Genomic DNA, 13,899 nt, shown 5'->3' with positions numbered 1-13,899 from the left:
GTATGAAAGAAATAATTGAAATCTTTTAAAGCTATTAATGTAGCCATAATTGTAGTCTGTTTTCTTTCTAAACCTGGAGTGGCATCTAACATAGTTTTATGGAAAAGGTTGCTTAATTATATGTAATTCATTTAAAATTCAGGTCTGAGAGAAGATACAAAGTCTAGAGACTCATACGAAGTCTACTTTTCATACTGTTGGAGTGCTTTTGGTAAAGAAGAGGATGGAATAGCAGCTAGCTACCTGGAACAGATCCATAGCTCCTCAAGTTAAATGGATTTTTTTTTTTTTTCCCGTTGGCCTGCACTGTCCTTGGATTTAATGATAAGCTTGGGAAATGATGATATGTTGACCTTTCTAGTGTCTTACCTGCTGAGATAGTAATTATATAAGCCAACATATTTATATATCTATGATATCGCAAGTGTGGAAATACACACGGTTGGCTTTTGTATTGCTGGGCCTTTATTTAAGAGATGTTTTTACTGCTAAACCCTTTTTACTTTTTTCCTTGTTAATTATATAACATCACATCTGATCATCTTATATTACATACAAAACAGATCTTTTTCTATGTAATTGAAAATATTTTTATGGTAAAAAAGAGCAGATTAATTATGACTTTTTGGATATCTACTTCTTAACTGTACGTAGGGCAATGACATAATCCGTTTTTAATGTTATGGGTTAGAAATAGTACTTCATGATAAATTTTCTTTGCCTGAGAGTAAAAAGGAAGTTCTCTTAATGTCAAATGCATAGTTGTGTGATAATGTATGTTTTTATCATGGATTGTAATTAGAAGATCCCTAGTAATGTTGTCACTTTATTATTTTTTGTCGTTGTTGTTTAAATTGTATAAAGCAGTGTAGCATCATGTTTGGAGGTGTCTTTAAATTTATGTAACTTTGAGGGACAACCAGGGGAAGCTTCTTTGCATAAAGCCAAGTTTATAGCAGGTTTGTAGGCTAGGCTATTATGCAGTCATTGTGCAAAGTAGCCAAATGTTTGTTTTTCTTTACCGTACTCAAATTTCTATCACATTTGTTTGTACTATGTTGCACCTTATTAGGTGAACTATCCCGGTGCTTCGGTTGTGACAGTTTATGAAACAAGATAGGTACTGTTCAGTGTGAGGAAGGGTGATGGGAACTGACTGTGTGTATTTGCCCTGGACACAGAGATTCCATGTAGATGTGTCCTCTATTTGCTTGCAAATATTGGCTGATACTGTTGTGAGCCTGAATAATTTACAATCTAAAGTTTATGAAAGCTACCAGGCTTCTTATGCATTAGCGGCGTAGGTTGGAACAGTAGGTGTAAATACCAAGTTAGGAAGTAGCGTGTTACCTTGTATCCTTTTCAATTTAATAGTTATGTAACTAGCCACAAATCTATTTCTTGGAGTTGTTTATGCATTCAATAGTTTGCACCTAGTTTTCAGGCAAATTGGGATTCTCTAATGTTCTCAGCTGTGTACTTGTCAGTGAAAACTCAACTCAAAAAAATGAGGTCTACATCAGCCAAAGAATATTAGAAGGAACTTCAGATTTTTTTCACAGGGACATTTAAGAACTACTGAGGCAGCGTCAAATATTATACCAGCAAGATGCTGAGGTTTTATATGGCTATTTTGTCTGCTACTTTACCAAAAAAAGAGAAAAATGTTTCTGTAGCAACTGAGCATGACACAGAACATATGCATGTTTGAGGCAGACATTATGTTCTTAAATAAGCACAACATACGTTCAGACCACACTGATGCAAGAATGTTTGTTACTTACAAAGATTCTGGAGGGGCAAATATATCACAAAAATAGCCCTGTATGTATTAGGGAATAATTCAGGCCTGGGGAGAGGAATGGAGTAGGTGACCTAAGTTACTGCTTTTTATTTCTAGCTTCTGATTGATGAGCTCATACTAGATCTACTTCTGCATTTGTAGAATGCAATACTCACTCTAGGTGAGTAACTGTTCAACTTACTAGTAACTTTTCTGGAAGGAAAACTGTTTTTCTGAGGTCTAAGTCTGAGAAACAGGAGAACTGAGAACATTCATTCTACTGTTTTGGTATCCAAAGGGAGTAAAAATGCAGAAAAACATATTATTTAATGTTTATCTGATCTAGCGCATTTCTAGCTATTTATTTCAGGTCTAAAAATAATGTTTCTTTTTGATAATCTCATGCAGTTTAATGTTTTGAATGTTACTAGTTTTCTAACTGATTTGCATCAAGTGGTGTTGTGTGGTGACAGTCATCAGGCTGGTTCTGTGATGAGTGAAATGAGACACACATCTTGCTTGCCTGTCTTGAAACAGCATAGTTAAATGATCAAGGTATTATTGTACAAGTTGGGAAAACTTCTTTTTTGTGTCTGACTCTGTCACAAACCTACTATTAGATCACTGCTACAAGATTTTCAAGGATTAGAGTACATATCTGACCCCTACTGATTAGGGATTGAGATTGGTTTCATATGTTGGAAAATGTCAATTCATCAACTTTTATGGCTCTAATGTAGATTCTTGTTTCCAAGTTGTGTACTGTTTCAAAAATTATGGTCCTTACTGCCATACCTCCCAACACTTGGGCCTTTAAAAAGCAGTAACTCTCATACTTCTGCCCAGGGTCTCCCACAGGGAAATATGAGGTTTGCTTGTTACGCGACTGCTCTGTGTACATATGAGTTGACTCTACAAAGTCTACTCAGTAATGCCTATGCATCCAAAGTGAAGTGCAGTGGGAGCTTGTTGGAGACTTCTGGATGATAATCGATCTTTTCACACACCCATTGGAGACTTCTGGATAATAATCAGTCTCTTCACACTTACACCCATTGTAGCTTAATGACAGCAGTACGTATTCTGGATGAATGATATTCAAAGAAGTGAGATAGATGGTACGTAAGTGTAATTTGTCCCAAGAGTGGCAGATTAGCTGTGCATGCCTTCTCAGTGAGCTTTACCAGTGAGAATAAAGTTTTATCATTTACAAGAACCAAAATGCTTCTTTCACTTAATCTGTTGTTATTTTTTGCAGTAACTTTTTGAAATCACTGTTGAATTGAGCTTAATGTTCTTTTTTTGATTTTTAAAACTGTATTGTAAAGGAAGTGAGGGCTATGAGGTGGTGTATGTATTTGTACATCTACTGTCAGCCCTCCTTTTTCCATTTATTTCTGGTCAAATTTTGTAAGGCAGGTGTAGATCTCAAAGACAGCAGGTTACGTGTGTTGTGTGAGAATAAAGGACTTAATAAAGAAGAAAGACCCAATTAATGCTTCAACTGAAGCACAGGTAACAGGATGAATCTGTTGATTCAGTGATTCAGTGATTCTTTTCACTGAATCTGCAAACAAGCTTTGCCTCCAGACACATAGAAAAAAAAGTTTTGCTGGTTATGCTGCTTTCAGAAAAGTTTTCTCTAAACTGCTTTCAGTCCTGAGAATGAATTATACTTTATTGGCTGACACATCTTAGATAAGTGGGAAAGAGAATAGGGCTATCTGAAATATTTTCAAAGGACCAAGAATGGATGGTTTATGAATAAAAATGCATATGTTGTCTTTCAGGCTATTTTAGAAGAGTAGTGCATGTCTACAAATAGGACTTGAAACAGAAGAGGTTGTTTTTCCCACTTCTGGAGATCATTATCAAATACCATGTTTTTGTAGAAATGGTAACCAACCATAAATATAAGCTGTTATATTGCTACAGGTAGAGAAGGCTTCTTAAACAATAAAACTTACATATCTACTTTTTTTTAATAAAGTATCCCTATGTGTCTTTATCTGAAAAAATGCATCATAGCTTGTCGTATATTTACCAGCTTACCTCCTCAAATTAACATCTGTCAGCATTGCATGAGGTCTTTAATGAATTATCTTTACATGAAAGCTGTTCTCATTTTGCTGTTTTAAATAGCTTGTCAGAACTAGTTTCTGATACAGAAGTAATCTAGGTATTTGGAATATAAATCTAGAATTAAGTCATTCTGCAAATAGAACTCTAAGAAGTTGATTAATCTTTGATTTTTGAGGATTCTAGTTATTCGATTCACTGTAGATCATAATGTATTCTTCCAGCATATTTTCTTCTTTCTCCGTGCTCTGGATAATCAGTTCTCCAGGAGAGTTCTATCCTCTTCATAGCACAGAGTTGCCAAGTCCATCTGTGTGTTGGTAAGTAGACATGGAAGGAAAAGAAAGAGTAAGGCATTCGTAATACATTGTGCATTTTACCTCAGTCAGAGACAAGGAAGATAGAAATGTGTTGATACATCTGCTTCTCAGGTATTAGAAAGCTGGTTTACTATCTATGTGACTTGTTAAGATACCTGTGCACCTTTCAATCTTTGCCAAGTTTTACATGAGTGATATTCTCTGCCTGTTTTCCGTTCTAGAAGAGACGGTTTAGAGAGATATGGCAGAGGTTTGGTTTTTGTATGTTAGTGGGTGAATATAGTGTGCATTCCTCTCCGTATGAGGAACTCATGGAAGAGAGAGTGCATAACTTCTGATTAGATTAGTTAGATTGCCCAGATAGGTTGTGGATCTCAATCCTTGGAAGTGCTCAAGACCCAGGTAGGCAAATCCCTGAGCTACCTGATCTGATTAGACTTAATTTGAACGAGATGTTAAACCAGATGACCTCTGGAGGTCTTTTCCAACATCAATTATTCCATGATTCTGTGAACTACAGAAGTGTGTATTCACTTCTAAAGGAGGCTGCTTCTAGAGTCATCACTATCTTTGGCAGGAATAAGACCAGATAGGCCAAGCTCTGTGGCTGTCCAACTCTTGCTGTCGTTAGACTTTGCTTTCCTTGGGGGCAGTTTTGCTCCCTCAGCGGACTGTAACTCTCATGAGAGATTACGAAGTGGATGTTAGCCCCTCACCATCACTGATGCACTAATTCTGTGGAGAACTTATAATTGAGTTTTTAAACAAAGATGTATATGCTGTAAGCTGCTGGGACAGGAAGGAGAATTCCAGTTGCTATCCCAATTGGCTCATGGTTTTTGGATCATATTTTTGTGGAACTCAGACTTCTTTCTGGAGTGGAGTAAGCTGCACTGGATGAACTCAGAGAGAGAGAGGGGGAGAGGGAGAAAGAGCAAGCGAGCACTCATGAGTGGTATCCTGAAAGCAGAGTTCAACAAATACCCGTTTACTTAGCTCTACAGTTTTGGAAGGGAGTTAGTGTTCCATTTCTCTGATCTTCCAGTTGCACTGAGAAAGCTGTTCCTGCCTGTTACCCATCACCAGTAAAAGGAAGCCACAGGATAAGCAGTAGTTAGTTACTCATTTTGCAAATTGGAGATACTAATTTTTCTTAATTTTTCCCATTCCAGGGTCAATACCCCAATTCAAAAATGTGGAGAAATGTAACTCTTACTCTATTTTCTGTATCTCTTTCCTGTTGCTTCTACTGAAGCTTTTTAGAACATATATGAGGTACCAGAAGATATTACATTACTTTGTGTGTGCATGTGCAAAAGAATGATTTTTTTTTCCCCATCTTCATTCCCCATGTGCAGATGTGCATACATGAACACAAACCTCGCTGTAACAAAACAGTCCGCCTGGTGAAGATTGTGGCTCAGAGGATGGTCTGCCCAGAAACTGCACTGCACTCAGATGTCTATTTTTTTACTGGAAAGATTTGAAGTGATTATATTTAAAAAATTGCTAGTAATTTCAGTTTTGAATCATTTATCATTACTTGAAATGTGAGATGTTGTGTAAAAATAAGACCACAAGCCAGTATTTTAACTGGCTATCCTTCAAGATGCTGTCCTGCCAAGCATATATTGAGTAATATATTTGCATTATGGAGTAATTTTTCACTCAAAATGAATACTTTCTTGTACCTATTGCTTGTAGCTGACAAACTGTACCTGTCCAGAATATCACTGATGATATCTAAAAAGATCTGCTCACCAGATGCGGATACAAAATTTGTAGAAAATCATGGTGATATTGCCTGCTGATTGCTACTAGAGCTGCCTATTTGATGACTTGGCCAGCACTATTTGATATTTATAACCTGTGGTTTGCATTTGAAACAGGGCTCTTCAGCTCTTATCCTCTTAGGAAGCCACTACATTTCCAAGGATAGATGTGGAGCATCCTTTCTCTAGAAAGTTTTTTATGGTCATTCTTGAGGATAGGGGCCTGTGTTCTCTATACTGATCCTGAACAAAAATCCTAGGTACAAATAACCTAAATCCTGGGAAATGTGCTCCAAGCGCTGACAACTGCTATGTAATGCTATGCAATCCTTGTGTCTTTTAGTCATCGCTATGATCTCTTCTTATGAAAGGTAATAAATAATATAAATAACTTTAAAAGCTTGATTCTAAATATCCAGGGGTAATGGCTCTGGATCAATTTGCTGCTAAGCCCACTCTCTGCCACTGGTTAGTAGTAAGATACTGTCTCACAAGTGGTATGAAAACCTTAAAACCCTCCTTTTCTTGGGTTCTCTAGATGCTATAGAAAAGGACATTGTTAGCTTCAGAAGCGAGCACTTACATTTACACCTTTGCTCTCTCTTTGACTATTGCAAGAACAAAATGGACTATTTATTTTCGCAGTGAAATGCCATGTGCTCCAAGATGAAATTAACTCAGCAGAGGAATGAAGAACCACAATGAGCAACTCTACACAGATGACCTATTTGCTGAAAATAATTAAGGATGTCTGGGTAGCTGAAAACTTTCATTTACTGTGTGCTAAAAGGAGCATCTGGTTTGTTTTGCTCATTTGTTTTGCTCATAGAAGGTTCCTCATTTTCTAAGCCAACCAGGAAACTATAAGAATTATTTAAGCAAACCTCTCCCTAGAGTACCAAGATAAGGCCAGATAATTAAATAGATTTGTAAGCTTAGGCTGAAGAGGTTAAAAACAAAAACAACTCCCCAATTCAGCTGGCACACACAGTTTCCTGGTATAGAAGAACAGAGACCTGCTTGATACTACGGTGGTTGAACTCTGCCAGCATTAAGTCTGTTGTCCTGGAAAAACTCATATGTTTCTGAGGTAGAAGTGGAGTTAAAATAATCTAGTGCCAATATGAACAAATATTTCATTCATTTTGTTTGTTCTTCCACTGTGGCTAAAATAATTCAATTTTGGAAGCATCCCCTCTTAGGAAGAAATCTTTTCAAGCAAGTAAATGTTGTACTTTTAAAGCTGTGGTCCAAAAATACCTGTGTTTGTGAGTAGAAATAAGCCAAAATGAGCTTACTGAAAATATTCAGCGATACTTGCAAAAGCTGAGGTTTTTTGTGCTTATTGTGACATTGATTCCCCAAATGTGTAAATTCGGTTTATATAAAAGTTTTTCTTTTTTTTTCCTCCCCCTTCTCTCTTCCAAACTACTGATCCTTCGGGCTCTGTTTCAGTATTTAAATTGGAATGGATCTCTTTGCTGGTTGTAATTAAATAATGAGAGTTTCCAGAAGTATAACTGTTGTGATTGGACTAGTTACTAAGTTCCTTATCTTCAAAGAGGCTGATAGTGACTGATACTGCATCTGGTAACCTGGGATGGGAAGGAAAACTCTTCTTTTGCAGTGCAGTGAGCAGACACTGAATAATTCTGAATAGGTTTAACGAAAAGGTCTGCTGAACAGAGCAGTACTGTTTTATGGTTGCTATGTAAAGTAAAAATTCATCTCAACAGAAATTATAGCAGCACAAAACCTGAATCTGATTCAGCTGAGATAAATAGAAATGTTACTTCCTAGAGAGATGTTCAAAATTCTAGAATGTTGAAATATGTTGAGGTTGGGGTAGAGTAATTCTTAGTAACTAGCTCTGCTCTATTAAATGTGAATGCAAGGCAGATTAAAAAACTAAAATGCAATTTAAAATTAAGACCTAGTGGATTGCATCAGGTTGTGCTGCTGTCATGCACATTTGCTTTCTAAGAAAATACTGTGAGATTTTTTTTTTGAGCAGATTTCTAGCACAGTGAAATGTTTTTGAAGGTTAGGAGTTTATAGTTAGCAGTATATCTACTTAGCTGATTACTTTTTCCTCTTAAATAAATCAAGAATGACATATATAATACAGGTAGGATGCCCTGCTCTGCAGATGAATCTGGTCAGCAAATGGTTGGAGAGAAGGGGAAAAAAGGAAGAAAAAAAACTTGGTAGGCTGTGTAACTATTGATCAATGATATTATATGTAGTTGTACTTTTTTTCCTTTTCACAGTGAGAACAATTTAATGCTTGTAAAATTAGGAAATGTGTGATATGTTTAAATAGTTTTTGGATTAGGCTGTTTCAGAGGTTCAAGGTAAAACCTTCACCAGTGGGTACAATATCCTATCCAAGGCCTTGCTAAATCTATTTGGCTGTGGGCGTTATCTGCCTTTCTTCTTTCCTGCAGTGTGCGCAAAGTGTATCTGCCATGGCAATGTGCCTTACTCATACCGTATTGAAAATAGATGATTTAAAAACAAGATGTAGTAAATTAAGAGGGAAGAGAAAGGGATATTTTGCTACTAACATATTGGATGATTAACATTATAATAACTTTAACTTTTCTCCTGATGCATTTTTATAACAGACATTAAAAATTAAGGATCTCTGTTTCACATGCAAGATTTTAGTGATGCAGGCTTGCTCCAAATGTTTCAGAAAAATATTTATTTAAAAAACAACTGTTTATATTGGATTAGAAACTGGATGTCTTGTGAATAATGCTGTAGTTAAAAATATGTAATATGACCTCAAGAGTTTACTGGCCATGGTGGAAGGCTTTGTTCATTTTTGTTTAAGCAGAATTTTATTTGACATTGTATCTGAGATTTCCCACTCTAAACCCTACACCCACAGTATTTCAAAAAATGTGGTCAAGTTCATGCATGAACCAAATCACATTAGCTTTTTTTTTTTTTTTTTTTTTTTTTTTAACTTTACTGTGCGTTGATGCAGGAAATACAAAACAGTGGAACAGTGGAAATACCTACATGTTTAGTCACCCTCTAATGCAGTGTTACAGTGTTAACTTTTATACTTCAGCTGAAAGGGCTGAGTTTTGCGACTGGCACAGTTAAGGTCTTAGCCTTGAGACTTTAGGAATCATGTGTTTCACTTCAGTCTCAGGAACACTAAACTTGTTAAATTTTGTAGCTCTTGCTGAAATAGAAAATTTTGAGGACAACTAAGTTTAAAGAAATTTCTACAAACAAAATAATCTAATACTTGTTGAAGAAGTGAATATCCTGAGCATTAAATTGAAAAAATAAATACATTTTAAATGATGCATAAATTTTTTTGTATTGCACCCCATGCAGTATCTATTAACTTGGCTAAAATATGGACAATTTTGCAACTGCTGCTTAGAAGCTCTTTAAAATCAAGACCCAGGTGTTATATTAACTTTTAAAAGAATTCTGTCCTTTATAAAAGTGGGCTTTTATGGAACTTGGGCCTGTATAAAAATATGTTTGGTCATATTTTGTGATTCATATTTCCTCAAAAATGGGTTTTGTTTAATTTTCTTATCATACATGTTTAAGCATATTTTATATTTAATTCTTGCTCATTTTTGCCATGTGAGAGGCAGAGTTTAGCACCATACATTTATGTGTAAGTTCTAGTGCAAATAAGCAATGAAACTAAAGTGATATGATGACTTATATATTGCTGAGATGGTTGTGAATATATAAAGGCTTGTCTTATTCTGGAGAACATTATGAGAATCTGGACAGTTCTGTGTGATTGAATTGCTTTTATTGAGGTGGTTGAATGGATGATGTCAAACTAAACTTTTTTTTTCCGCGTGAATTTGTCACATTTGAAAAGGAAATACAGCTCTGAATCAAAAGGTCAGCTTGGAAATCTCAAATTTGGAAAGTTTGACTTTCTGCTCCAAACTCTTATGCCTTCATTCATTGTTCTTGTAAAAACAATGTTTGGCAGCTGGTAAAGGTTAGTGCTAATAAAGAAGCATTTTGCTTTCAGACTTACAAAGGCAAACAAACCTGTATGTTTTCGTTTTCTCTGTCATCTATTTCTTTGTGTAGTGATACTTTGAGAGGCCTGAGTACTTGCCATTCCACCTTCTGCTAGCTGTAATCTGCTTTCTCAGTCTGCATTTAGAATCAGCTGAAGAATGGCCCTTAGTGGCATTGTGGGTGGCCAGCGGAGGAGGTATGGTCAGCCAGCACCATTGCTCACTTCTTGAATGGAGACACTTGCAGCTGTTGTTATCTCCAGAGAGATACTCGGTTCTTGAATTTTGAACGGCCTTCCTGTTTACAGCTTTACTATCAGTCCATTCTGTTGGCCAATCCTTTCTACCTAAAGTTATTTTGGAGGCAGTGATAATTACAGAGGTTTTGATTATTTAAGGCATTGGTGCTTTCTGCTGTCATTATTTTTTACAGTTACTGCCTGGCTGTGTGCTCCCAAGGATGATCTTAAAGCATTGTTGTCTTCAGAGCAAGTAGTTGTAAAGCCTTGTGTGGCCCAAATAAATACTTGAAATAAACAGGTCTTCTGAAGGCATGTGAGTAGTGCTTAGGGTTGTATTTTCTTATATATATATTTTTTCCCAGTGAGGGATATGTATTAGGGTGAGCAGATGGGCACTCATTTTGGCATTCATTGATAAGCCAGCTACCTCTCCAGGTGGCTCTACAAAAATGATAACACTATGGCATTGCTCCCATTTTATTTTTATTCCTTTCAGACTAGTTAGTCACCTGTCTCTGTTCTCCTCATTCAAAGCCATCTGCTGGAATTTTTTCCTTCTGTTTTCGGTTGTTCTCTATTCTAAAGTCACTGAGGGATCTCCAGTAGCGGCCAATACAAAGTTTTTCACGTGTGCTGAATACTAGGCTCAAGCGTATCTTCCCTTTGTCATCTTCTCTGTAGCCTGGTTCTGAGTTTTATTTGCCCTAGACTGCCCTTACAAAATAGTTCATGCTACATTAGTTCATTCTTATGCTTGCTTACTAGACTACTGTACCACCTTTCTTTGTGAATATAGCAGTACACATAGCAGTACACTTACTTTTTATATTGAAATATTGAAAGAATTAGCGGCAGATGAGATATTGGGAAGGATGGATATCCTCTGTTGTATTTTTTCATCACAAGGCAACAGAAAAATAGAGATTTTTTGCACGGAATTGAATAAACTGCGAGCTTTATCTATACAGAAATACATTTCTAAAAGTTTAATCAGTAATGAATTCTTTTCTCTGAAGAGATGAGACAGAGAACATGGTTCTAAAGTAAAAAACATCTTACTATGAGACTGTCTAAACCATGTTAGAGCTAGCTGTGTATGACTGTCGCATACCTTTCTCAGAATCATGAGCAGGCATCTTTGAAGCAGGCCAATAGCTTGCTTTTCCCCACTTCCAATTCCTATTGAAATCTCCTTGTGTGGGTATCTGCATTAGGATAACTGAGCCCCATATTCTTAGCAGGTCTTTGCAATGCATTTTTTTTTCTTTTGTGTATTAGTTTTAAGATTTATCAATTGGTTGGATTTGAGAATGAGATCAACAAAAGGCATATAGCTGATATGAGACCAAGCAGCCTCTCTGGCCAGGTCACTGTTTTGGCACTTTGTTCCCCTGTGCTTTACTCCTCTTTCTTCTTTCTGGCAAACTCGTTCTCCTTCACTTGTCTCGAAGGGCTAGGCCATGTGGATGGAGAGACGGAAGTCCTCTGCACACTGACCTGTAGAACTGGGCTCTCCTACAAAGAGCCGCTCCTATCTCAGCCCTTTCCCAATGGCAAAAAAATAAGTGCTTGATAAGCCCCTTTGAGGAGAACTACACTGGTGTTTGTGCTATGTGATTTTTAGGTAAGACAACTGAAGTGGCTCTACCTTTGATTAAAAAAAAAAAAAAAAAAAAAAAAACTTTCTGTTGAATTTTACCTTAATCCTTCGCAAATCCTACTAAAATCGATGGATCTTCTTATGCATTGAGGAACCAAAGTGTGTGTAAACTGCTCAAATTTGAACCATAAAAATGAACTCACAAGCTGTTCTCCCAAACTACTTCAGAGAGAGCTCAACTTCCCTGTATGCTAGAGGTTTGGAGAGTCGGTAATTTTATATCAGGCCTGGTTCCTAGATTTCCATCTGTGATTGCAAATTTTGTTCTCTAGTATGTTACTAAGACTGATAGGGGCAATTCTAGGAAAAAAATCAATATAGATTAATATATAGCATAACATTAAATGTTTCTAGACATGTTATCTCTTGTCACAAATATAGGAGAATAAGAAATTTGATCATACTGAGCTGAGAGTTAGTTGTTTGTTACTTGCTGGCTGTTAAGGTTATTGTATTGTGCTGCACTTAAGGTTTGGGAACACTAATATAACCTGGTGATAGTACTTTTTAAGAATATACAGTTTGAGTTTCCGTTCTAGTTCCCCTTTCTTGAGGATTTTTACTGGAAACCAATAGAAATACAGATTTTTTTTTTCCTTGCATACTGTCTGGAATGTCTTGTTCTTCCTCTCCCTTCTAGATCTTATATTATTAGTGCATCCTTCTGCAGCTCTGGCTCCTAGATGCTTTTATTGGTTATACACCAGATTATTGGGATGCAGAACATTACCAGATCTTTCTTATCTCATGGCCTGCTTCCAGCCCTTTTTCCCCCATCACGTTAAATGTATGATGCCCCCTTACCTGTACTATGTATTGATCTATGAAGTTTTTGGAAGTTTTTCTTGCCTTCACCCGCCTATTAAAGGAAATGTATGAGTACCTCATTATTCTCATTATAGTTGGTACATTTTTTTCTAACCTATCTTTATGTCTGTTCTTGTTTTGTTGTTTTAATAATAGTGATTGCCAGTGATATAGAAAGCACCAAGATAAATGTCAGATGATAGATTGAAGGAGGTTAGGGAGTGATCAGTTTTTTTGACTGGTTAGTGTGAGGTTTTATTTGGGTTTTGTGTGGGGTGATTCACTCCCCACGCCGGGTGTATAGTGAAATATTTAACTTGAGATTTATATTAACAGTAGAATGTTGTAATCTATCCAGTCTGTAATGGCTTGAACCCACTGAGAACTGATGTGAACTGCAGCAGTTACAGCTACTGGATAATCAAGAGTGAAATTCGTAGATAGTTACATATATTTACATTTTTGCATGTTTTTTACAATTGTTCTGCAGACCAGTTTGCTCTGGTGAATGACATTCTATCCATGACTTTGGACTCTTTGTAACCGATTGTTTCTCTACTCAGTTACTGTTTTTGACCTCATCACATATCTATAAATTGAGCTTTAAACTACAGTAATCAGACTGAAGTAATGATGGTGGTAGTTTATCATTTGTGATGGAGAACCATGTCAATAAGGTTGAATTTAGCTTGATCTCAGTGATTTTTTTCTCTCCTAATGTCAGTACAAAAAATGATCTTTTTCCATGCTTTCTGGAGCAACTTCTGTACAAAAAAGAGTCCTCCTAAGTATCTAGATTCTAACACTGATGCTCTGGACTAGTGAGCAGTGATATACATTCTATCTGTGTCAGATAGAACAGCTTGAGGAGCTAGCTATATATATGTTTCGTCACTGGAGTCCAAATCATTTTTATTTCAGTACTTTAAGGTCCTCCATCTCAGGTATATTGCTTGTATGGAAAAGTGTGTAATTGCATTCTCTGGCTTGCCACTAACCTTCAGAATGAGGCTGCAATGGAATCACAGTATGGATAGGTAAAGAACATTTAGATTTTAATGCAAAGCTGACTGTGGCAGCTGAGGACCATGTGTGTTCCTCATGCTACCGTATTTCTCACAGTTCATTTTCTGTTTCAACTTGAACCTGCAGAGCAATCTGCCTTAGAGATGTAAAATAGGCCCTATTCTGGAAGAAGGTTGAAAATGTAGATCCCA

The 13,899-nt window shown here is 36.5% G+C and overlaps 1 protein-coding gene across 4 annotated transcripts in view; it reads left to right on the top strand.

Annotated features, from left to right (window-relative positions):
* Positions 1–13,899, top strand: part of FARS2 (phenylalanyl-tRNA synthetase 2, mitochondrial) — a 255,244-nt gene that overhangs the window by 11,639 nt on the left and 229,706 nt on the right. Inside the window, exon 1 of one of the 4 annotated variants that reach the window (XM_062569998.1) lies at positions 6,641–6,709. The exons of the other annotated variants lie outside the window; for them this stretch is intronic. Within the exon in view, the coding sequence (XP_062425982.1) occupies positions 6,656–6,709 (54 nt within the window). The 5' untranslated portion in view covers positions 6,641–6,655. Of the gene's footprint in view, positions 1–6,640; positions 6,710–13,899 lie in introns of those variants that run through there. 4 annotated transcript variants of the gene reach the window in all.

The sequence above is a fragment of the Rhea pennata genome, chromosome 2, assembly GCF_028389875.1.
Source record: "Rhea pennata isolate bPtePen1 chromosome 2, bPtePen1.pri, whole genome shotgun sequence".
Classification (NCBI taxonomy): Eukaryota; Metazoa; Chordata; class Aves; order Rheiformes; family Rheidae; genus Rhea; species Rhea pennata.
Note: the sequence above shows the minus strand (reverse complement) of the source record. Positions and strands in the feature narration are given on the sequence as shown.